Source organism: Lacerta agilis, chromosome 7 (assembly GCF_009819535.1).
Source record: "Lacerta agilis isolate rLacAgi1 chromosome 7, rLacAgi1.pri, whole genome shotgun sequence".
NCBI lineage: Eukaryota > Metazoa > Chordata > Lepidosauria > Squamata > Lacertidae > Lacerta > Lacerta agilis.
Genome location: NC_046318.1, coordinates 2,882,753 through 2,905,828, shown reverse-complemented (window position 1 = coordinate 2,905,828; position 23,076 = coordinate 2,882,753). Strand labels below are relative to the sequence as shown.

The window sequence follows — 23,076 nt, the reverse complement described above, 5'->3', positions numbered from 1 at the left end:
ACAAAGTCCCAAAGGAACAAGAGAAGTGAAATCTGGTGACTTTTAAGTGAACTGAATCAGGACTAACTTTAGCTAAAAGTAGGGCCATTTACATTTCAACTACTTCGGATCATGTTGGTGAAACCGGAATAAGTATACTTTTTTAAATAACCAAACATATGAACAGAAAAAAGTAAAACAACAAAAAGTAGAAGCTGGGAGTGAAAATTTGATAAGGTAGGAGCAGATTAAAAGGTGAATGAGTACTAGGTCACATCACCAGTTGATTGAATCCTCAGAGGAGGACAACAGCAGCAGCAACAACACACTGAGCCATGTCATACAATGTTTATGTATGGCTTAAGGATACTAGGGGGCTGAATTATCATGGCAACCTGTAGCAGCTGGCAGGATGCTAGGGGTGGAGCTGCATTGCTCTCCCAACTCCCCAACACCATGTGTTGCTGCTACTTACCAAGGGGCATGGCATGAAAAGCTCAGCGTGATGCGCAGCGGCAGAGCCAATCTGACTCTCCTGCCACAATGCGGAGGACCATGCTGCGCTGCCAGCACCTCACCCTCTCAGTAAGCAGCAGCCAAAACTTGGTGTTGGGAAGCTGGGAGAGCCATGTAGACCCGCCTGCACCACACCATGGGCCAACGCGGCTGCATGCCCCTAGGCCACGGGTAGTAGAGTAGTGCCAACACTTCAAACAAATCTTCAAGTCTACTCTAGGAAATTGAGATTTCACATTCTTAAACACACTTTTATCCGTCACCACTTGATGGCACCAAGATCACTACAGGAAATGGGACTGGTTAAAATTGCAGTACATACCTTCAGCCACTGATCTGCCTGCTCCTTGCTCTGTACAGCAAGCACTAAAGCATCTTGCCCCTGGTGGGTGATTTTCAGCTCGTGCTTCTTCTTTTTACTATCTTTGGGAATGTATGTAATACTGCAGCCACTCAACAAAAGTTCCATCTGAGGCTGTTGGTCCTTGGAACTCTTATAGCACTAAACACACAATTAAGAATGATATTAGGACAAAGCTTCATTGTGTGCAAAAAAACAGCTCCAATCTAAAGCTAAAAAATTTTTTGCTTCAGCTTTCCACTAATCAAAGATAAACAGCATCAACCTTAACACAACTATATTAAGACCATGTCATGGTTTCTAAAATAGCAATAAAATTTGTTGTCAGAAAAATTAGTAATGAAACAGAAGCCCCGGCTGAATTCTAGTACTCTGATCCACAAAGCTTTTGCACTATGGCAATAAATTTTGCTGCTGTGAGATTCTGTGAAAAGTGGGTTGTCCTACTGGTTATGTTTTCACCAGGCACCTACTAGATTGATTAGGTCCCTGTATCTGAAGGGAAAGAGAGCCAATCCATGACTAATGGCAGCAGCATCTCAGCCAGCACACTCAGGCAGGGGACTCATAGCCTCATGGATAGTTTTCTCAGGCTTCAATACATTATAACTGGCATTATCACAAAAAAACGATAAATTTTAGTCACCAGTAGTTTGTTTTCTTTGATCACACAAAGCAGTTTAGTCCACTGTCCAAATCGCTTCTTTCTTAAAAGGAAGGCACAGATTTTAGCATCCTTAACAAGGTCCATCGATGCTTCTTCAGAAGGCCACTGGTGTCTCATTTTCTTCCCTTTCCCATCCTCATCCTCTTCGTCATAAGACTCATAAGAGCTGCTCATAGCATCAGAATCGTAATCTTAAGACAAAAGTGGTGGGGTGGGGAGTTCTATTAAAATAAACTTAACCCTACAGCACATTCCAACAAAGCAACATTTGGAAGAAAACAGTCTGCTCAGAATGATCTCGTGTCTATCAAAACATTTTCTTAAGTGGTATCAGTAGATTAAAAGATCAATAGATGTAACTCTACTGAGTAACTTTTTATGGAAGTATCACATTTACATTTTCACTAGCAAAGTTAGCTTACAAATAATAACCAAAGCCTCAATAACTATAAAACAAAGGAAGAAATGCAGAATCCTAAACCTATTTGTTTGGGAAGTTGGTTCACATGTTTAAGGGTCTTGTTGTTTAGCCCTCTCTCGTTAACTACTCCTCCTCATAATGTGAGAAGGAAAATGCTGGTCTGAAAGACACCCAAGTCCCAGGCCTGCCTCCTTGTACATATGCCCATGAAAGGACAAATATTTAATCAGTTTGTGCAGTCCCACAATGACTTCAATGAGACATTCTTAAGTGAGCCAACCAGATGTCTATAAGAAGCCCTCTCTCTCTCAGAATCCCCAGAAACTGGTGCTCAAAGGCATTCTGTTTCTAACACTGAAGCCACAGATATAGTGACAGCACAATTCAAACCCAAGATCCACCAGGATGAGTAAGTATCCTGGGCTTAGCCAGAAGCACAGCAGGGTAAATCTCCTATCCCAGCTCAGCCAAAGCTGGCTGAACTGAAGCCAGTGTCAAAAGGAGTGTGTCTGGGTGGGGTAACACATGGTTGACTTGCACCTATTCCAAAACCCCTTCAGCTTGGGTCATGTGACCTAACATCCTGGCAAGGGGGTGGCCTAGTTGACCCTCGGGATCCCTTCCAACTCTACAATCCTATGGAACCTACACTGTCAAAAAAGGTGGTGTAAGTCGAACTCTATTTGAAAGGCTTGTTTTCCCTCTGCCAGACTCAGGCCAGCTCAGCTGGCAGTAGCCTTGCTCCTCAATGGAGTTTGGAAAGAAGGGTAATTTAGGCCAGCTTCATTTATGCTGGCTTAAGTTACCCAGAGTAGATTCTGCTGACTTCCTATAGTTAGAATTGCAAGTGGATCATTATTTGAAAAGTGCAAGACAGCCTTGAATGCCTGAGTAGCATACAGAGAGCAAAAATAATTCTTGGTAGGTAACCTAGAATATTGATCAAGTGTCACAGGCTCAACATTTAGCTTCTCAATCCTACCAACAAATGAAACGTAATCTACAGGTAGCTTAGCTAAAACAGGTTTATCAGTTTTGTACAGAAATTTATATATGTATGTGTTGTCTGCATTTTTTCCCTGTCTGCAGTGGACTTTACTTACTGGATGTGATGTATTCTGGAGCCTTTCCTGGACTGAGTGGCACTGCTTCCTCATAGTAACCTTCAGGAAGGGATGAGGAAGGTAATGGCGGTGGACCATTATCTGGTGGCTAAAGGGGGGAGGAAAGTTTATGTTAGTCATTATTTATTTATTTGCTGAAAATATTTATATACCACGGTATCAAAAAACTATTATTGCAGCAGTTTACAACAATATAAAAACATAAAAGCAGTCAATAAAATTAAAAAGTTAAAAACAAGTTTAAAGCCAAAAAAAAAACCCAAGCAACAGACCATTGTGGGGGATGTACTCCTAATTGCCTACATAGGCCTGGCACAACAGAAATTTTTTCAGCAGGCATTTAAAAGTTGGCACGGAAGGCACCCCGACTCTCTGTTGGCAGGGTCTTTCTCAGGACTGGGCCGATGACACTTAAAGCTCAATTTCTCATTGTTGTCAAACAAGCCTCATCAGCTTTGGGAATGACCAAAAACTCTCCTTCAGATGATCTCAGTGGTTGAGCCGGAATATCCTGGACCCAAGTTGTTCAGGGCTTTGTAAATCAATGCAAGAACCTTAAAAGTGGCTCAGTGGCAGATGGGACAGCTAATGCAGCTGTTTTAACAAAACTGTTAAATGTTCTCAACCAGAATCTCCCATCATCAATTTGGCCGCAGCATCCTGCACCATCTGGAACTTCTGAACCAGACCCAAGGGCAGCTCCACAAAAGTTGAGCACATTGAATGGCCAAAAGAAAACATCAAGGTGTTGTTGTTGTTCTGCGTTATGTTCAGATCCTGCAACTTCTTTAAACATCCAAATGCAGCTTTTGTATAATTACAGCAGACCACTCAGCTAAGCTGCCTTTTCTTCTAAGGTAGGAAAATATGATCTGAGTGTTCTACCCATTACTTAGCAGCAGAGGACTGCACCCAAAAGTCTTCCACATCAAGACGATGCGTAACAAAGTAGAGAGAGTGATTTTGATGGACTCTGTATCGCTGGAGAATTTATTGTCTACTGCTAGGCTGTTATCTTATGGAAGGAAAGAGAACCAAATATACTTGAATGGCCTGCTAGTCTTGTCAACAGGGCGGAGGAGTGCTCTTGTGTCCCTCCACCCTTTTCCTTTCCCCCACTTTAACTATTTGCCCTCTATTGAAAGCAATGGAAGGGAAATAAAAGGGACCAGACTATGCATCATTTATCCCCTGGTTTTGGGACCTACCAGAAAGGACTTAGCCACACGCAATGCACTCCCAGGGCCAAAGGATGGCATGGCCTGACAAATTCAGCAAATCTGCTGGTTATAACGTAAATCAAGCAAAACCAAGCAACGGGTAGTCGGTTAAAACAATAATACAAATGTATGTAATTCTAAATGGAAAGACAGACGTTAAATATTCAAGAATAAAGTTTTCAAAGTACTTGCCCAACTGTTAAAATATCACATGGGCCTAGGCCTAAGATGTGGCAGCATTTACAAAGATGGTCCACAGCAAAATGTGCCTAGATGAGTCAGATGCTCTCCATAAAAATGCAGGTTCAACCAAGTTGAAGAGACTGATTGGGAATAATAAAATCACTAGTTGAGAAAGTCATTAGAAGGAGGGATGGAGATCCCTAAACATTATCATGTTGCTATTTTAACAGCTGTGGTAGAATGAACAAATACAAGTAAAAATTACTCATGCTGGGAATTGGAAGAAAGCAAGTGGGACCTGCAACAATATCTGGTGTGGATTAATTCTGTTCAGGACTCCAAGCAGCCATACCTGGAAGAATTCCACTGTTAGTTATAGGACTGAACAAATATTTCTCTGGCAGCATATAAACATTATTAGTGGGAGGGAATAAATGTGTTTTTTCTTTAAGGTGGAGAATGCAAGAGAGCCTGATATTAGGATACCTTTGGGCACTTATAGGTGAGAGAGGAAGGGAGGAAGGGAGGGGTATTTGTATGAGGCATCATGTTTACAGAATTATTTTTTCCTGGTGTAGTGTGAGGTAGATGGTGAAGTGTCATTGCACAGTTTGTGAGAAAGTTGGAGGAAGTAGTTTCTATAACCTTCAGAACTACTGGAGATTCTGACCAACTGCCCCTGCAGAGTGAGACATGGAGAGGGCAAGTGCTTGGTATGAATGCTTTGTTCATGGGGATGTTTATGGATTATTGCTTGTATGTCAGTATTTGTCAGCTATCAAATATCACAAAATATTAACTGGCAGACATCAAATATGGAAATCAATTAAAATTGGGTGAAAATTTGGTGTAGCATCTTCATTGAGAACGAAACACTGGGAATATTCAACAAGCAAATTTGTTTCAATGATATTTAAGTATGAACAGGAAGACCTGGTGGATCATCTGTTAAGGACAGTATTAGCTAAAAGTGAAAGTCAAATTGCTCTACAAGTAGAAGGTATGGCAAATAATCCTACTGGATATGCTTTCACATTTTAAATAGGTATGAGGGAACAGGTTATACATTCAAATCAACAAATAGGTAAATGAATTCCAAAGGTGTACTATTAAAAAAATTGAGAAAGATCTCTTCATTAGCAAACACTTAGAATATACTCACCAGCCATTGCTGAGGAATCTCTGGTAGAGGCATCTGAGGAGGAGCAGGTAAGTTACTTGTAACCTCTTGTTTCTGTGCATTTTCTTTTATTTCAAAACCTAATGTGAGGATGGGGAAAAGACTATGTAAAATTGATATTAATTAATGGAGTCGGTGATGCTTACCATGGCATCAACCCAAAGCTTACACATAAGACATGGGGTGGGAGAGAAGGAATAACACATTACATAAAACAAGGGCTGTGACTTGCTAAATGAAAATAAATACAAGAGGGGAGTTAAGGTTCCTTACTTTAAGAAGCCACTAAAGTTTATCATGAGGGAACATCCTTGGAGCTGCAAAGCAAAGAATGGGAAGGCAGCCTTGCCTCCCACTTGAGGTATGAAGAGGATGATGCAAATCTTTCCTCTGGGAATGGGGCACTAGAGAGAGTTGTGGCCTATCCAGTGCAAAGACCCCCCCTCCTAACTGAAACCAATGGCTGTTTTCAAGACAAAATGCCATGGGGTAGCAGTTTTAGAGGGTTCAGAAAGTAAGGGGTCAACCCACCACTCTCCCTGCCCTGTGACACCACCACCCCTTAAATAAGAAGTTCCGCACTCACAGGGAAATGAGACTTGAAAGCAGCCTTTCATTGGTCTGAAACAGAAGCTGCTTTCAATCCTAATTGGTGTGCTGAGAAGAGTTAACCCTCCTCCTTCCTCCCCCCCAACTCCAAGAAACACCCCTGTTCCCTGTTACAGACATGCACTGTTTGTGCCCAATTTGGCCATGCTCCCTGCCTTCAGCATAAATCACCCCTGCAAGATTGGCCACTAGGAAACACCAGTCTTGGGCTGAAAAGAGTTCTCACCTCTGCTCTAGAATGTTCCAAAGCTGTTTTACCTGGGTGCAGAACCTGTAAGCCAGACTGCAACAAGATGAGGAGGGGGGACCTGGGTGAGGTTTTGTTTTCCTAGTGCGCTGGGTTAAACACAAGTCTTACCTCACCCCATACCATATGCTAATAACATAAACCTGGCATTAACCTTTTGATGATTGTATCCTCAGAAGAATGTTACTCAAAGCTGCCTTTTTCTCCCTGACTGTGGTTGTTAAGTATTCATGGTCCAGAAGCTGAAGAAACAGCTGTAGTTCAACTATTAGTTCTTCCATGGCTGAAACAAAATAAAAACAATTTCGTATAATGAAAATAAGCATAAAAATGACATTTAGAACAGGCAGGATAGCAGAACTGTAAAAGGAAGCTGCTGGTAGTGGTTTAAATTGTACATAGTAGATTCCTGCCTATTGTTGTTTGAGACCATTTGAACGAAGGGAAAGCACACTTAGACTTCTATGAATAGGGGTAGGATGGCCAACTGTTAAATCCATCACCCAAACCAATTTCATCTAACCATTTTCTTGATGCCATTTTTCACATTTCTGCATTTATAGTACACCTTCACTGACAGTCTGTTTATTTGGCACAACATACCTCTAGACTCAGGAAAATGAGTGATCTTTGAGGATTCAGAAAGTGCTCATCTCTTGGACTGGGGGATAAACAGTTTGCAGCAAAGCCAGTTTGCAGCATTGCCTACCCCCTCATTAGAGCACACTCTTCCCTTTATTGATGCTCATGTACAAACATTAACATCTGGAATCCAAAGGGATGGGATGAATTTAAAGTGCCCTGCACTGCCAGCTGATGATGGTGAAACAGGACACTGCACATACTTGGGCAAATATGTGATGTAAACAGCTTTTAGATGCCTGAGGCACCGTGAGGAAGAGCTTTGAGCTTTCTAGTAACATTTGAACCTGCCCTTCATATGCAAAGGCGCAGAAAAAAAGAAGCAGAGCAGCTAAGATGATCCAGGCAATGGAATGCAGGGAGCCTTAATACAGTAGATTAAACAAATCTTTCATGTACTGACAGTGTAGCACAGAGTTAATATTGTCTGTTCTCTAGGAAAAAGCAAAACAGATTGACAATAAAATTTCTGATGCCATGGAAAAATCAACTGCTAGATTTATATATCAAACTACACCACCCTTTATTCAAGGCTATCCATAAAGATAACCAGGTAACTTTCTGAGAAGCAAGGTTTAATTAGATACAGTTATGTTATGTTGTCTAGAGGAGAGCAACACAACTGGGAGATCACAAGAGCAGGTCAATTCCCAGGTGGTATATATTCATCCTCACCCTTGATCTGGCAGCACTTTTCTTCTATGAAAAGTTTTTTTAAAAAAGATACAGCGAGGGCAGAGACACAAATGGGGGCAGGCAGCCCTCCCATAATGAACAAGCCTAACTTTCAACAAGACTACAAAAAATAGAATGTAAAGATTAATTCGGTTGCCTAGTTCAGATGTTCTCAGAAACAAAATTTTGTACATGAACACTTAGATATAAGTGTACAAACACCTGAATAACTATTAATCATGGTCACAAGCTTAGATTGCTTTTAACAGAACTAGAAATGTTTTTACAGTGGTACCTCGGTTTACAGACGCTTCAGTTTACAGACGCTTCAGGTTACCGACTCCACTAACCCATGAAATAGTACCTCGGGTTAAGAACTTTGCTTTAGGATGAGAACAGAAATGTGAGGAGCAGCTTTGGTCTCTTTTGTCTCTTCCACCAAGACAATTCTTACGTTAAGAGAAGATGGAGCATGCATTTCCAATTATGAAACACACATTATGAGCAGCTCTGCATACCTGCTGCATATTAAATGTTAAGTGTAAACAAAATATGGATACATATGCCTATCCCCATACCATCTCAAAGGCAGGAGGAATGATTGTCCTACACCGAGACTCTCATTAGTTGGCCATCAGGGCTGCACCCAGCTGAGTCCTCTGACTCAGGCAATGACAACCACTAACCACATTACAACTGGGATGGCTTTTCTCATCTTGCCAGCTGCTTCTGTTGCTCACTTGAAAATTAATAAGGCTCATATCAGAATTAAGAAGCTATTGCTGCCATCTGTCTTCCTTAAAACACCACCACACTGAATTATTAAACCCTGCAAACAAATACACATTTCTAACTTTAATGTGATTTCAATTACTTCTGCGCCAACAGAATCCTTTGCAAATAGCCAGAATACTTTATTTGCCATTTCGTTTTGTCAACCTGCAATTCCTAATAGTGCTTTTCATTTGATCATTTCATCCTTAGCCCTCCATGAAGAATTACACATTTGAGTTCACTCTTAAATATTTAAATGATTTTATATTTTGTACAACCAAGTCAAAGTTATACTAGAAGTATAACTGAAAGGGGTTTGTTTTGTTTTTTTGCTGGGGGAGCATGTTTCTTGGCAAAGGAAAGAAAAGGAAAATCCTTCATTAAGTCTCCCCATTACCATCAACGTTATCAAGCCTTCATCAACATATGGCTGAAAATGGTCACTATGGGACTTGGCATGGCCTATCTGTCTGAGTGTGCAGCTGCCAACTGTCTGTAGAAAACAGCTGTGACACACACAAATAACTAGTAGAGGCAAATCTTACAGAGGTCTTGCTTCAGATATCACATTACAATGTATTTCATAATCCTTTCACTACCCCATTCTCCATTAACACGAGGGAGGGTATGGATTAGGTATTTGAACTTCCAAGACAGAACTGTGTCATAAACAAGTTTCAGGGTGGTATATCAATGCCCAGAGATAATTCACATTACACTGTTGCTGGTTTTATTCTGTTGTGATTCAACTTCCGCGTTGTATTGTTTTATCTTATGCTTTCAATCTTTTAATAGTAAACAACATACCAGTACGTAAGTTTGAAGTTGACACAGTAACCAGAATAAAACATAATTCTTTTCACATCACTTTTTTAGGTGTCTTTCGACACCACAGCAAAACTTTCCGAGTTTTCAAAAGACAATACGTTAGATCTTATTAGCCAAGTGATCCGGCAGAACACAGGCGAAGTGTTTACAATTCTGCAAATTGTTTGAAATGCCATATGCTATTATACCTCTTCGTTCCTTCTCTGCACTACTTCTCCACAAATGAAGGAGCTCAGATGCCAAGAGTTTCTTTGGCTTAGCACTCCAAAACATGAGAACCACACCTAATTGGAGAAAGTAGAGCAGCTATATGCCAAATGCAGAGGGGGTGTAGCTTTGAGAGACTACAAGTCTCTAAAAGAAACATTACATCAGGCATCAGTTTGCCAGAAGTGATCAAAACGAGCATACACACCCCACCTCTACCACAACAAAAATGTGCAATCATCATTCTTTCTAGTGCTATTCACAATAAATAAAAAGTTAAGCTGTCATGTAGGTAGTGGACCAAATAACAAAGTCATTTGTCAGCATTTCACCAGTCAATTGACTGGTCTACCACCTTAAGAGGTAAGATCCCAGTGTTTCCCAAGAAGATCACAGACACACCTATGTCTGGGGAAGGGCACAACTGCTTACATTTAAGTGTGAACTGGCGCCCAGATCAAGGTGGTAGCTTTTTCAGGAAGATGCAGCATGCTAGGCTCCCCCTTGGTATGACTCCAGTTTCATTTATTTTTTTTATAACCACAGAATCCAGGGGAAAGCATGGCAGACCAAACAAACCAACCTTGAATTAAAACAAAGGCTCACCTTGGTAGGAAACACATCAGCAAATTTTAGTCTGATTTTATGTGCAACAACTGCATCTTTATGTGTTCCAAACTTATCAAAGTAACACACTCTCAAGGTAAGAATAATTCTGGCAAGAGTCGCTGGCAGAAATATTTCCCTAGAGAGTGCACACCATTAACAAAATAGTGAACCATTATCCTCAACTGCTTGTTGTCAGCCATCATATTAGTACATAGCACACATATTTCCAAGTGGTGAGGTGTTCCAAGACAGCACTACAAGGTTAAAATTCCTTTGAATGAGAAAGCACTGGGGAATCAGACACACCAGTTCACCCAGAGGATCAGAAATGCCAGAGACATCGTTGGTCGTCCTTTGAATACTGAGGGGCCCGCCCCCCTAAAAAAAAATATTATGGGGGCTGAAACTGATTTGGCCCCTAGGAGTTGGCGCCTATGCTGGAGATTTAGGGCATTCTTAAAAGATTTGTTTTATTTACAAATATATAAGCAAAGTGGTCCTTTAAGCAAACAGAATCAATCCAAATCCTAGAGAGCAGCTATGGCAGGCTGCTCTAAAGCAGTGTTTCCCAACCCTGGGTCTCCAACTGTTTTCAGACTACAGTACCCATCATCCCTGACCACTGGTCTTGCTGGCTAGGGATGATGGGAGTTGTAGTCCAAAAACACTAGAAACCCAAGGTTGTGAAACACTGCTCTAAAGTGGCAATCAAGTTCAGCTAACCCCTACTAAACTGTCCCTCTTGGCCTGCTTCTGAAGGCAGTAATGCTTCTGAACCACAGTTGCTGGAAACCACAGGAAGGGAGAGTGTTTTGGTGCTCAAATCCTGCTTGCAGGTTTCCCACAGGCATCTGGCTAGCCACTGTGAGAGCAAGATACCGGACCAGATGGGCCATTGCCCTGATCCAGCAAGCTCCTTACGTTCTTCTACCCATTCATTTCCCAAAACCGCACACACACCTTGTGCTGCACAGGTCCAAGCCCCTATTCATGCGGATGAATTGTTCATTCCTGAGAAAGAGGACAACTGGCAGGCACTAAGAAAATTGCATAGCTCAGTTGGTTAGAGCATGGTGGTAATAACACCAGAGTTGCAGGTTCTGTGCCCATATGGAACAGCTGCATATTCCTGCATTGCAGGGGGTTGGCCTAGATGATCCTTAGGGTCCCTACTGCTCTATGATTCTTTTTGTCAAGGCCATGACCATTCTTTCACAGTTAGTAAACCGGCCAACCATATGACAATGATATGAATGACTGCGCAATCCGTACCATCTTGTGCATTCCTTCCAAAGAGGTCAATGACTAATAATAATAATAATAATAATAATATACTGCTCTATACTCAGAGGTCCCAGGGCGGTTCACATAGTCTGGAAGTTAACGGCTGTGCAAGCATCTGTCAAGGAACTAGATGTGAATCATACATTCAAGATTCTAAAATAAGAGTTGATTCCAAAAGGCAACACCAGCAAAAAAAAAGTGCAGGTTATAATTCATTCCACATCCTCCTTTTAATCTGTGCTTCATTCATTTCCTAGCTCTATTATCATCATCAGCCCTCAAATCATATGGGAGTAGCTTTCATTCTCCAAGCTCCAATTGTTGTCCGTGGGTTTCATAAGTAGCTACGAAGAGAACTACTTGGTTAACAAACAACTGCCACCTTATGAAATGCAACTACAACCAATATTTAAGAAAATGTACTACCCACCCAGGAGGTCATTGTCCAAAAGCCTACTTCAGCCCCCAACACCACTTCCTATGTACGAAGACCTAACTGTAGCAGACCTTAAAAAAAAATAAAAAATTGGTGCCACTGTGCTCCATACTTCAGTCCCAAAACACATTTGAAAGGCAATATTCCATGTAAAGTTATTTAAAAGCAGGAAAATACATTACCTCCCTTAGATTAAGCAATATTTAGCATATTTGTCATTAACCTGTTTATTGTTTTCAGACCTTGGAATCTTGTTGCTTCCAAATGCGTCTTCAAAATATTTTGTGGACATAAGAGTTAATGACATTAATTTGAATAGACAGATAAGGTTGCATTTTGGCTCCTAAATTCCCCTGGTGGTAGCAATGTTATCAATAAGATGTATATAACTACAGCCTTTTTCAGATATTAGCAGGTTACAGTTTAAACCAAAGTCAAATTTTGCTTATCAAGACAAATCCAGGTCAAATCAAAGTCAAACAGAGAAGTTATCAAGTTTTACCTGCAGGTTAGGGAATTATACAATTTAGAGAACGGGCGGCTAACCCCAGTCTGGGGTCCTGATCCGAACTCCCCAAGAACTTTTTTCTGCCCCATAGACCCTAAAGATTTTGGTGACACGGGCAAAATAAAGAAATAAAATGGATATTGGGGTGGGTAGAGATAGAGCCCAGCAGACTGATTGGGATGTAAATTGCCTCCACTCTGGTCATCAGATTGATTAGAGGTGGTTGGTGCCTTTTGTGCTGGTCTGCGCATGCTTGCACATCCTAAAGCGCACGTGAGCTTGCATGATGGCCACACCCACCACTAGCATGAGGTCCCTGGAGAGTTGGCCAAGAACAAATTTGGCCCTCACTCCAAGAATATTAGTCATCTCCGATTTAGAGGAAATTGCTGAACTAAAATGCTTTTCTTCTTTGTTCCCCCTGTTCTGCAACTCTTAGCTGCTGGTCCTCTGCTCAAACCTCTGCCTAAAGGAAAAGATTAATGGGTCATACCCAACAAACTTATTGAGAGATTCAGTTCGGATCTTAATGCGAACCTGCCTAATATGTAAAACAAAAGACTGCTAAGCCTTCTAAATCTGCAGTTCTCCAAATTTTGTGATGCCGTTCTCCATCCAAATGATGCAGTTAAAAATGTGCGTAAGAATACACATATATTAGTGAAAATAGCATATCAAAATGCATTATATTTGCAAAAAAATGTGTAAGTCAAAATTACATGCAAATATTAGGAGACAGGCAACAAAATGTTGGAAAACTTTCATGATTATTTTTTAAGTTGCAAACTGATATGGGAGCGTGGAGAACTGAACTTGAATCTGGAAGAAAAATGACAATTGGTGATACTTGAGGCAATGCATCATACAGGAGGAGATGCAGAGCAGATTATTGGCGGAATTATTTAATTTGGTATAAAAACCACCGTAAAATTTTCACAGAGACTACCTCAAATTAAAATTCTCAATTCTTGCATGTCTTCTCAAAGGGAAGCCCTGACAAATATGATAGGATTGCTCTCAAACTAAGTACAGTATACAGAGGATATTTTAATATATATTTTAAAGCAGACAAATACAGCTACGCTTCTAACAAAGTACATGAAAGTAATTTCCATACAGATGCACACATCACAGAAGGCTACCAATTTGTTCTCAGTCATCTGGGAAAAACACAGCTTTCCCCTAAGCCAGCCTTTCTCAACCTTGGGTCCCCAGATGTTTTTGGCCTACAACTCCCATCATCCCTAGGTAGCAGGACCAGTGGTCAGGGATGATGGGAGTTGTAGGCCAAAAACATCTGGGGACCCAAGGTTGAGAACCAAACAACCAGGAAAAAAACAAGTAAAACCAAGGATAAATTATATTTTAATCAAGTAAAATTCTGTCCCTTCTCCAACCACACAGAATGAGGCGAAATACGTTTTTAAAAGACCAGAAAAAGGAGCAGGAAACTGGTAGGAAGGGACTCTGTTGAGATGGAAGAACACAGCAACCAGGAGGCATCAAAAGAGATCGGAGGCAGCATGCACCCTCTGGGCTGAGAGTTGCTCACATGTGGTCTAGTAATAGCACATTTGGGAGCATTCCAACCCCTTTGAGAACCAGTGGAACTTCTTCCCAGCTCCGAGCTTAAATCCAGGCCACGTTATACCTGAAATTAACTCTGCTAAGTGTTGAGCAATTGGCTTGTTTGGGCTGCAGGCAATGATATTTTCCATTTAAATGCAGGATCCTGCAGGAAAAAAAGAGGGCCACTTTACTCAGCATAAAGTCAAGGAGAGCCCATGGTCAGTAATACTAAAAGGGAAGGGAGTTCATGATGGATGGGAGTTTGTTAAAAGGGAGGTATTAAAAGCACAACTTTAAGCAGTACCGATGAGACGAAAACATGGAAGGTGCCTAAAGAAGCCAGGGTGGCTATCTAAAGAACTTGAGTTAAGATTTAAAAGGGATATGTACAAAAAATGGAAAAAGGGGGAAATCACCAGAGAGGAATTCAAACAAATAGCCAGCACATGTAGAGACAAAGTCAGAAAAGCTAAAGCACAGAATGAACTCAGGCTTACTAGAGAGGTTAAAAGCAATAAAAAGGGCTTTTATGGGTATGTCCGTAGCAAAAGGAAGAACAAGGAAACAGTGGGGTCACTTAGAGGAGAAGATGGTGAAATGCGAACAGGGGACAGAGAAAGGGCAGAACTCCTCAATGCCTTCTTTGCCTCAGTCTTCTCCAAAAAAAGAAAACAATGCCCGACCTGAAGAATATGGAGCAGATGATTCAGCAGGGGAAACGCAGCCCAGAATAAGTAAGGAGGTAGTACAGGAATACTTGGCTAGTTTAGATGTATTCAAGTCTCCAGGGCCAGATGAACTACATCCAAGAGTATTAAAAGAACTGGCAGAGGTGATTTCAGAACCACTGGCAGTAATCTTTGAGAATTCCTGGAGAACAGGTGAAATCCCAGCAGACTGGAGGGCAAATGTTGTTCCTATTTTCAAAAAGGGGGAAAGAGAGGACCCAAACAATTACCACCCAGTCAGCCTGACATCAATACCAGGAAAGATTCTAGAGCAGATCATTAAGCAAACGGTCTGTGAGCACCTAGAAAGGATCACTAAAAGTCAGCATGGGTTTCTGAAAAATAACTCATGTCAGACCAATCTGATCTAATTTATTTGACAGAATTACAAGCCTGGTAGATGAAGGGAACGCTGTGGATGTAGCCTATCTTGATTTCAGCAAGGCCTTTTACAAGTGCCCCATGATATTCTTGTAAAGAAGCTGGTAAAATGCGGGCTAGACAATGCTACCATTCAGTGGATTTGTAACTGGCTGGCTGACCGAACCCAAAGGGTGCTCATTAATGGCTCCTCTTCATCCTGGAGAGAAGTGACTAGTGGGGTGCCACAGGGTTCTGTCTTAGGCCCAGTCTTATTAAACATCTTTATCAATGACTTGGATGATGGGCTTGAGGGCATCCTGATCAAGTTTGCAGGTAAGACCAAATTGGGAGGGGTGGCTAATACCCCAGAGGACAGGATCACACTTCAAAATGACCTTAACAGATTAGAGAACTGGGCCCAAGCAAACATGATTTTTAACAGGGAGAAATGTTGTTGTTGTTGTTCAGTCGTTCAGTCGTGTCCGACTCTTCGTGACCCCATGGACCAGAGCACGCCAGGCACGCCTATCCTTCACTGCCTCTCGCAGTTTGGCCAAACTCATGTTAGTAGCTTCGAGAACACTGTCCACCCATCTCATCCTCTGTCGTCCCCTTCTCCTTGTGCCCTCCATCTTTCCCAACATCAGGGTCTTTTCCAGGGAGTCTTCTCTTCTCATGAGGTGGCCAAAGTACTGGAGCCTCAACTTCAGGATCTGTCCTTCTAGTGAGCACTCAGGGCTGATTTCTTTGAGAATGGATAGGTTTGATCTTCTTGCAGTCCATGGGACTCTCAAGAGTCTCCTCCAGCACCATAATTCAAAAGCATCAATTCTTCGGCGATCAGCCTTCTTTATGGTCCAGCTCTCACTTCCGTACATTACTACTGGGAAAACCATAGCTTTAACTATACGGACCTTTGTCGGCAAGGTGATGTCTTTGCTTTTTAAGATGCTGTCTAGGTTTGTCATTGCTTTTCTCCCAAGAAGCAGGCGTCTTTTAATTTCGTGACTGCTGTCACCATCTGCAGTGATCGTGGAACCCAAAAAAGTGAAATCTCTCACTGCCTCCATTTCTTCCCCTTCTATTTGCCAGGAGGTGATGGGACCAGTGGCCATGATCTTAGTTTTTTTGATGTTGAGCTTCAGACCATATTTTGCGCTCTCCTCTTTCACCCTCATTAAAAGGTTCTTTAATTCCTCCTCACTTTCTGCCATCAAGGTAGTGTCATCAGCATATCTGAGGTTGTTGATATTTTTTCCGGCAATCTTAATTCCGGTTTGGGATTCATCCAGTCCAGCCTTTCACATGATGAATTCTGCATATAAATTAAATAAGCAGGGAGACAATATACAGCCTTGTCGTACTCCTTTCCCAATTTTGAACCAATCAGTTGTTCCATATCCAGTTCTAACTGTAGCTTCTTGTCCCACATAGAGATTTCTCAGGAGACAAATGAGGTGATCCGGCACTCCCATTTCTTTAAGAACTTGCCATAGTTTGTTGTGGTCGACACAGTCAAATGCTTTTGTGTAGTCAATGAAGCAGAAGTAGATGTTTTTCTGGAACTCTCTAGCTTTCTCCATAATCCAGCGCATGTTTGCAATTTGGTCTCTGGTTCCTCTGCCCCTTCGAAATCCAGCTTGCACTTCTGGGAGTTCTCGGTCCACATACTGCTTAAGCCTGCCTTGTAGAATTTTAAGCATAACCTTGCTAGCGTGTGAAATGAGTGCAATTGTGCGGTAGTTGGAGCATTCTTTGGCACTGCCCTTCTTTGGGATTGGGATGTAGACTGATCTTCTCCAATCCTCTGGCCACTGCTGAGTTTTCAGAGAAATGTTACACTTGGGCAAAAAAAAATGAAAGGCACAAATACAGGATGGGTGGCACGTGGCTTGAGATCAGTACATGTGAAAAGGATCTAGGAGTCTTGGTAGACCATAAACTTGACATGAGTCAACAGTGTGACGCAGCAGCTAAAAAAGCCAATGCAATTCTGGGCTGCATCAATAGGAGTATAGCATCTAGATCAAGGGAAGTAATAGTACCAATGTATTCCGCTCTGGTCAGACCTCACCTGGAATACTGTGTCCAGTTCTGGACACCACAGTTCAAGAAGGATACTGACAAGCTGGAACGTGTCCAGAGGAGGGCAACCAAAATGGTCAAAGGGTTGGAAACGATGCCTTATGAGGAACGGCTTAGGAACTGGGTATGTTTAGCCTGGAGAAGAGAAGGTTAAGGAGTGATATGATAGCCATGTTCAAATATATAAAAGGATGTCATATAGAGGACGGAGAAAGGTTCTTTTCTGCTGCTCCAGAGAAGCGGACACGGAGCAATGGATTCAAACTACAAGAAAGAAGATTCCACCTAAACATTAGTAAGTGCTGTTCGACAGTGGAATTTGCTGCCAAGGAGTGTGGTGGAGTCTCCTTCTTTGGAGGTCTTTAAGCAGACGCTTCACAGCCATCTGTCAGGAATGCTTTGATGGTGTTTCCTGCTTGGCAGGGGGTTGGACTGGATGGCCCTTGTGGTCTCTTCCAACTCTATGATTCTATGATTCTTTGGAGCCCAAATAAGGGTGCAGTTTCTCTTTGAAGTTGTGCTGAGTTCAGAGATGCTTGGAAAGCACAAATATGCCTCACTGTTTTCCAAGTGTTTTTAGGGTTCAGTGGGAGGATGGGAAGAAACCCTGCCCTTCTCTAGGTTCCAGAGCAGATGAGGAGCACTTGCCAGATTTAAAAGTATGATTGCCATTGGCGAGCACATTTGCAGATTCGGATCAAACCTTTGGGGATTCGACCTAACTAGGACTGAAAGCCATCATTTTAAGTTTGTGTGGCAATGTTTCTTCTTCTGGCATATTTCTACTGGACAATCTTACAATTAACTTTCAGATTTCACTTATGGTTACAAGAGCTCAGGGAGTTGAGTGAACAGGATGTCAATCCCATTTGGGTACTCTGTTTGGCTACTAAAATATCTCAGCAAAGTAGTCCTTAAGTGGCCTGCACTTCAATGGAAAAAGAACTTTCTTGCAAATCTTATGAGTCTATGGGTCCCAAATTTAGCATAATTGTTTTTAAATATGTCTTGGCCTAGCCTGGACCAGAGCTGAACCTGAAAATCAGTCTCCATTTTCTACAGTTCCTTATGACTGCTAAGACACTGACTTCCTTTTAAGATGCTAAAGCCAAACATTACAGCTACCCAGTACTCACTCATATTCCTGGAAATCATCAGAATTAAAATATGTTGTTGGGTTTAGGGGTTAGAGAACCAGAGTCATAGTATGTAAAGTTTTGAATCTTAATGAATGGTTCAACAGAATTAAGAGTATGTGTTGTGCTTTTTCTGTCATTTTTTATACTTATAAGGAGAACAAAATTATTGAATTAACACGGGAGAACAAAAATTAATTTTTGCAATGTGAAGGACAAATAAAAAATGAAGCTCAAGCGTGGCATATTTTTTTTTGGTGCCGTCCATCAAAAAGTTTCTTTTCCTTCTTTTGGAAATACTGTATGCAATAAAAAATAAATGAAGCTAGAGATCATTATGTGCTCAAGACAGTTTGCTGGAATATATTTTTAATTGTATGATGAAGGAGCCAATTAACTAATCTGTTAATTACTGAGAGATGGCATCTAAGAAGGAAGCATATGAAAAATATCTAAGTATGGAATACTCTGCTGACAGTGGCACTTACGTGCCAATATTTAAAGTGAAGAAAGAAACCAGGTGTATTCTGTGGAAAGTGGAACCAGTGTTTGAACTTTTAGAAATATAAAATATGGGTGATATGTATCTAGGGACATTCTACTTCATCATGTCCTTCTCTCAGTTTGAAGCATATTTTTCTACACATATTTCTGTTAGTACTGTAATGCTTTTCCTGAGCTATAATTTTGTATTTTTAAATGGAAAACTAGAGAGTAGAAATTAAAACAATTTCTCAAACAATGAAAAATAAATTGTAACAATGACAATTGCCCTACATTTCTTACTCTAATATACTTTTAAGGATGGCAAATTATTTTCATATCCATTATCCAATTACAGTGGTACCCCGCAAGACGAATGCCTCGCACAACGAAAAACTCGCAAAACGAAAGGGTTTTGCGAGTTTTTAGTTGACTCGCGAGACGAATTCGCCTATGCCTGTTTTTCGCAAGACGAATTCGTCTGGCGAGGTACCACTGTAAGCCGGCTTACCTTTTCGCTCCGGTCGGGAGGGGTGTTGTCCGCGTCCGCCATTTTGGATCGACTGTGCATGTCTGCGCATGTCCAGACATGCGCAGTCGATCCAAAATGGCAGACGCGGACAACATCCCTCCCGACCACAGCGAAAAGGCAAGCCCTCCTAGAGCCGCGCGGCGCCGCGTTGCCGGTCGGGAGGGGGCCGTGGGATCGTGCCCGATGTCGGGCACGATCCCACGGCCCCCTCCCTCCCTCCCGGAGCCGCGCCGCCGCGTTTTAAGACTGCAACGATCGCTGCAGTCTTAAAACTCGGCGGCGCGGAGCTCCGATGCCGGTCGGGAGGGGGCCGTGGGATCGTGCCCGATGTCGGGCATGATCCCACGGCCCCCTCCCTCCCTCCCGGAGCCGTGGCGCCGTGTTTTAAGACTGAAGCGAGCGAACAGCAGCGCAGCTGTTCGCTCACTGTAGTCTTAAAACGCGGCTTGGCTTGGCTCCGATGCCGGTCGGGAGGGGGCCGTGGGATCGTGCCCGATGTCGGGCATGATCCCACGGCCCCCTCCCTCCCTCCCGGAGCCGTGGCGCCGTGTTTTAAGACTGAAGCGAGCGAACAGCAGCGCAGCTGTTCGCTCACTGTAGTCTTAAAACGCGGCTTGGCTTGGCTCCGGTGCCGGTCGGGAGGGGCCCCCGGACTTTCCCCCCATAGGAACGCATTAATTAAATTTTAATGCGTTCCTATGGGAAAAGGTGCCTCGCAAGACGAAATTTCCGCAAGACGAAAAGTCTTGCGGAACGAATTAATTTCGTCTTGCGGGGTACCACTGTATATGCTTTCCTTAATCCTCACAATATTATTAATTGGAACTAACCTGACACATTCTGCAGTGTAGCTTAACTATTCCTTTAGCCAGGTGGTCAGATTTCTATCAGGCTTTAGTAACATTTGGTAGCATCCGGTTGCTAGTAAGTACAGTGGACGCTCAGGTTGCGAACACAATCCATGTGGGAAGCGGTTTGCAACCCGCGCTACTGCGTCTACGCAATTCGGCGCGTCTGCGCATGCGCAAAGTGCGAATTAGCACTTCTGTGCATGCGCAAGCACCGAAACCCAGAAGTAACCCTGGTAACCTGAAATCACGCAACCTGAAGCGGCCATAACCCAAGGTATGAATGTACACAAAAGTTGCTACCTCAAAGATTTTTACTAACCTATCTGCTTACAAATGTGTACAGGGGATGTTAGCAAATTTGTAGTACATTGACAGGCTAATTTAGGAAGAAGAAAATGCAAACAAATAATAAATGTATCCCTGGTCACCTGGAAGCATTTCCTCTCAGCACCAGGCAAGTACCGGTACCTATTTAGATATGCTAAAGTCATTTGATCCTTGAGTGACACCCCAGCAATTGCTACTTACTCGGGGTTGCACTTTTCAGTCTCCTTGCCAGAAGTCATCAGGAGCCAAACAAACACAATGGGCAATCTTACGCACATTTACCTGGGAGTAAGCCCAACTGAATACACAGACTTGCCTCTAGGCAGATATACACAGGATATCCGCTAAACTCTGCGTGACTTGACTCAGTCATGACCGAGTGTCCCATTCCATTGCCTCCAATGGGTGTTGCTACTCACAACTTAACTTTTGCCGGATTTTGAAGAGCTCCCATTAAACGAAAGGCAGACAGGCTGGCCGGCTCCTCTAGAGCCTTTCCACAGTACCTGTATTGTGGGACCAAACTGGCTGGGCAGCCGCGGCCCCCCCTCCCCACCCCACCCCACCGTATAACATGCCCCGTAACCTCCCGCTTGTATCTTGCTCCCTGTGACAGGAATTTCCAAAACAGCCCCGTCCCCACATTCCCCCCGCGCCCATCACACCCGCCATCCTCCGAAACGTCGCCGCGGGGCAGAGAGCGAGAGACGCCCCTGGGCCCAGGCAGGCAGCCGCCCAGCGGAGCGACCGCTCCTTCCGACCGGCTGGCAGCGTCTGGGCAGAGCTCGCCTCCGCCTGGAGCGCGCAGCCTCCGCGCCGCCGCCGCCAGCACCCTCGCCCTTCCCACCGACCGCGCTCCGGGCCTGGCAGGGAGGAGGGAGCGGCCGGGGCTCCCGGAGGGGGGAGGCCGCCTTTTGTCTCCGCGCTCGGGGGCGCCCGCCTGGCAAGAGGGCGCAGGGAGCCGGAGAGCAGAGAGCGGGGCTGGCGAGCCCTCGTGCCTGCCTTCCTTCCTTCCTTACCTGGTCCCGCGGCGGCTGCAGACGCGGCCGAAGCAGCGCAGGGGAAGGGAGACGCCCGCCCGCCCGGCAGCCCTGCCCAGCCCAGCGCCGCGCTCTCTCTCTCTCGCTTTCTCTCGGCCGGGGAGCGGGGCCAAAACGGGCCCCCACCCCGAGTGGCGGCTGCACGAGCCAATAGGCGAGCTAAGGGGAGAGGGATAGGCGGGGCCCGAGAGAACAAAGGAGGGAGGGGGCAGCCCTGGAGAAATGGGGCGGGGGGCTTCGCCTGGCAGCCTCTCCCCCGGGGGCGCCGCTTCGGTCGCCGGCGCCGTCTGCGGCGCTCCAGCCTCCAGGACGGAGCTGCGGGGCGGGAGTGGATGGGCTCCTGGGATGACCTCCCGCCCGATTTCCGCTGGGTTGGAAGCCGGCGGCCTACCTCTGCTGGCCCGCTCCCTCCCTGCCGCGGAATGCAGCCGGGGTCTGGATCGTGCCCTTCGGCCTCGCTAGCCTCGCCCGAGTCCGGCGGAGAGTTGGGGTTCCGGCGCGCAGCCTGCCCTCCAGCCCGGGAAGCTGCTCCGCCTGAAGCAACCCAGGACCCTCAAGGCGCTGAATCCAGCCGGCACCGCCAAATCCCCCTCGGCCCAACTTGGCCGGAGCAAAAGGCTCGCCTCCGGAGGCCTCTTGAGGGAAAGCCGGCCGGATTCCGACTCCTCAGCGGGTCAGGTGGTCTCCTGCCTCCTCTGAGGAAGGGTCTCTCATTCAGCTTTTATGATCCTTCGTGGCCCTGTGGGGAGAAGCTGAAATAAATAATGGCCGTGCCATTAAAGTTCTGTATTTTATAAAAGGGATCCTAATAGAATCATAGAGTTGGAAGGGATCCCAAGGGTTATCTAGTACAACCCCTGCAATGCAGGAATCTCAACTAAAGGATCCATGGCAGATGGCCATCCAACCTCTGCTTAAAAACCTCCAAGGAGAGACCGCAACCTAGCTCTAGGGAGTCCATTCCACAGTTGAACAGCCCTTGCCATCAGAAAGTTCTTCCTGATGTTTAGTCAAAATCTCCTTTATCGTAATGTGAATCCACCGGTTCGAGTCCTATCTTCCGTAATGGGAGAATACAAGCTTGCTCCATTTCCCATGTGAAATGCTCTTTAGATATTTGAAGATGGCTATCATATATCTTCTCAGTCTCTTTTCCGGGCTAATATATACCCTTTCTGCCTTAGGTTGGTGGATCTGTGCACCTCCGATAGGAACGTAGTCCAGAGGGAGCATGCCTGGACTAGAAACCCTTGACTAAATGCTGAAATCCTCACCATGGGCAGGGAACTCGCTGCCATCAACAGAAGAATAGCAGCACTTACTCCCCTTGACCCTACAGTAGCTGCTGCAATAGTATTTTGAAAGGCCTGTGACACCCATATCCAGGCATAGGCAAACTCAGCCCTCCAGATGTTTTGGGACTACAACTCCCATCATACCTATCTAACAGGACCAGTGGTCAGGGATGATGGGAGTTGTAGTCCCAAAACAT

The 23,076-nt window shown here is 44.0% G+C and overlaps 1 protein-coding gene across 5 annotated transcripts in view; it reads right to left on the bottom strand.

Annotated features, from left to right (window-relative positions):
* The window catches only part of AFAP1 (actin filament associated protein 1), a 55,044-nt gene extending 33,058 nt beyond the window's left edge, over window positions 1-21,986 (bottom strand). For 4 of the 5 annotated variants that reach the window (XM_033154138.1, XM_033154142.1, XM_033154141.1 and 1 more), the window contains exons 1-7: window positions 21,564-21,605; window positions 21,477-21,484; window positions 6,662-6,793; window positions 5,634-5,731; window positions 3,048-3,156; window positions 1,503-1,714; window positions 818-997 (exon numbers count right to left, since the gene is read on the bottom strand). In XM_033154138.1, the coding sequence (XP_033010029.1) occupies window positions 818-997; window positions 1,503-1,714; window positions 3,048-3,156; window positions 5,634-5,731; window positions 6,662-6,788 (726 nt within the window). In that variant the 5' untranslated portion in view covers window positions 6,789-6,793; window positions 21,477-21,484; window positions 21,564-21,605. Of the gene's footprint in view, window positions 1-817; window positions 998-1,502; window positions 1,715-3,047; window positions 3,157-5,633; window positions 5,732-6,661; window positions 6,794-21,476; window positions 21,485-21,563; window positions 21,606-21,975 lie in introns of those variants that run through there. The other variant, XM_033154140.1, reaches the window with a different exon arrangement.
* Window positions 21,987-23,076: the final 1,090 nt, after the last annotated feature.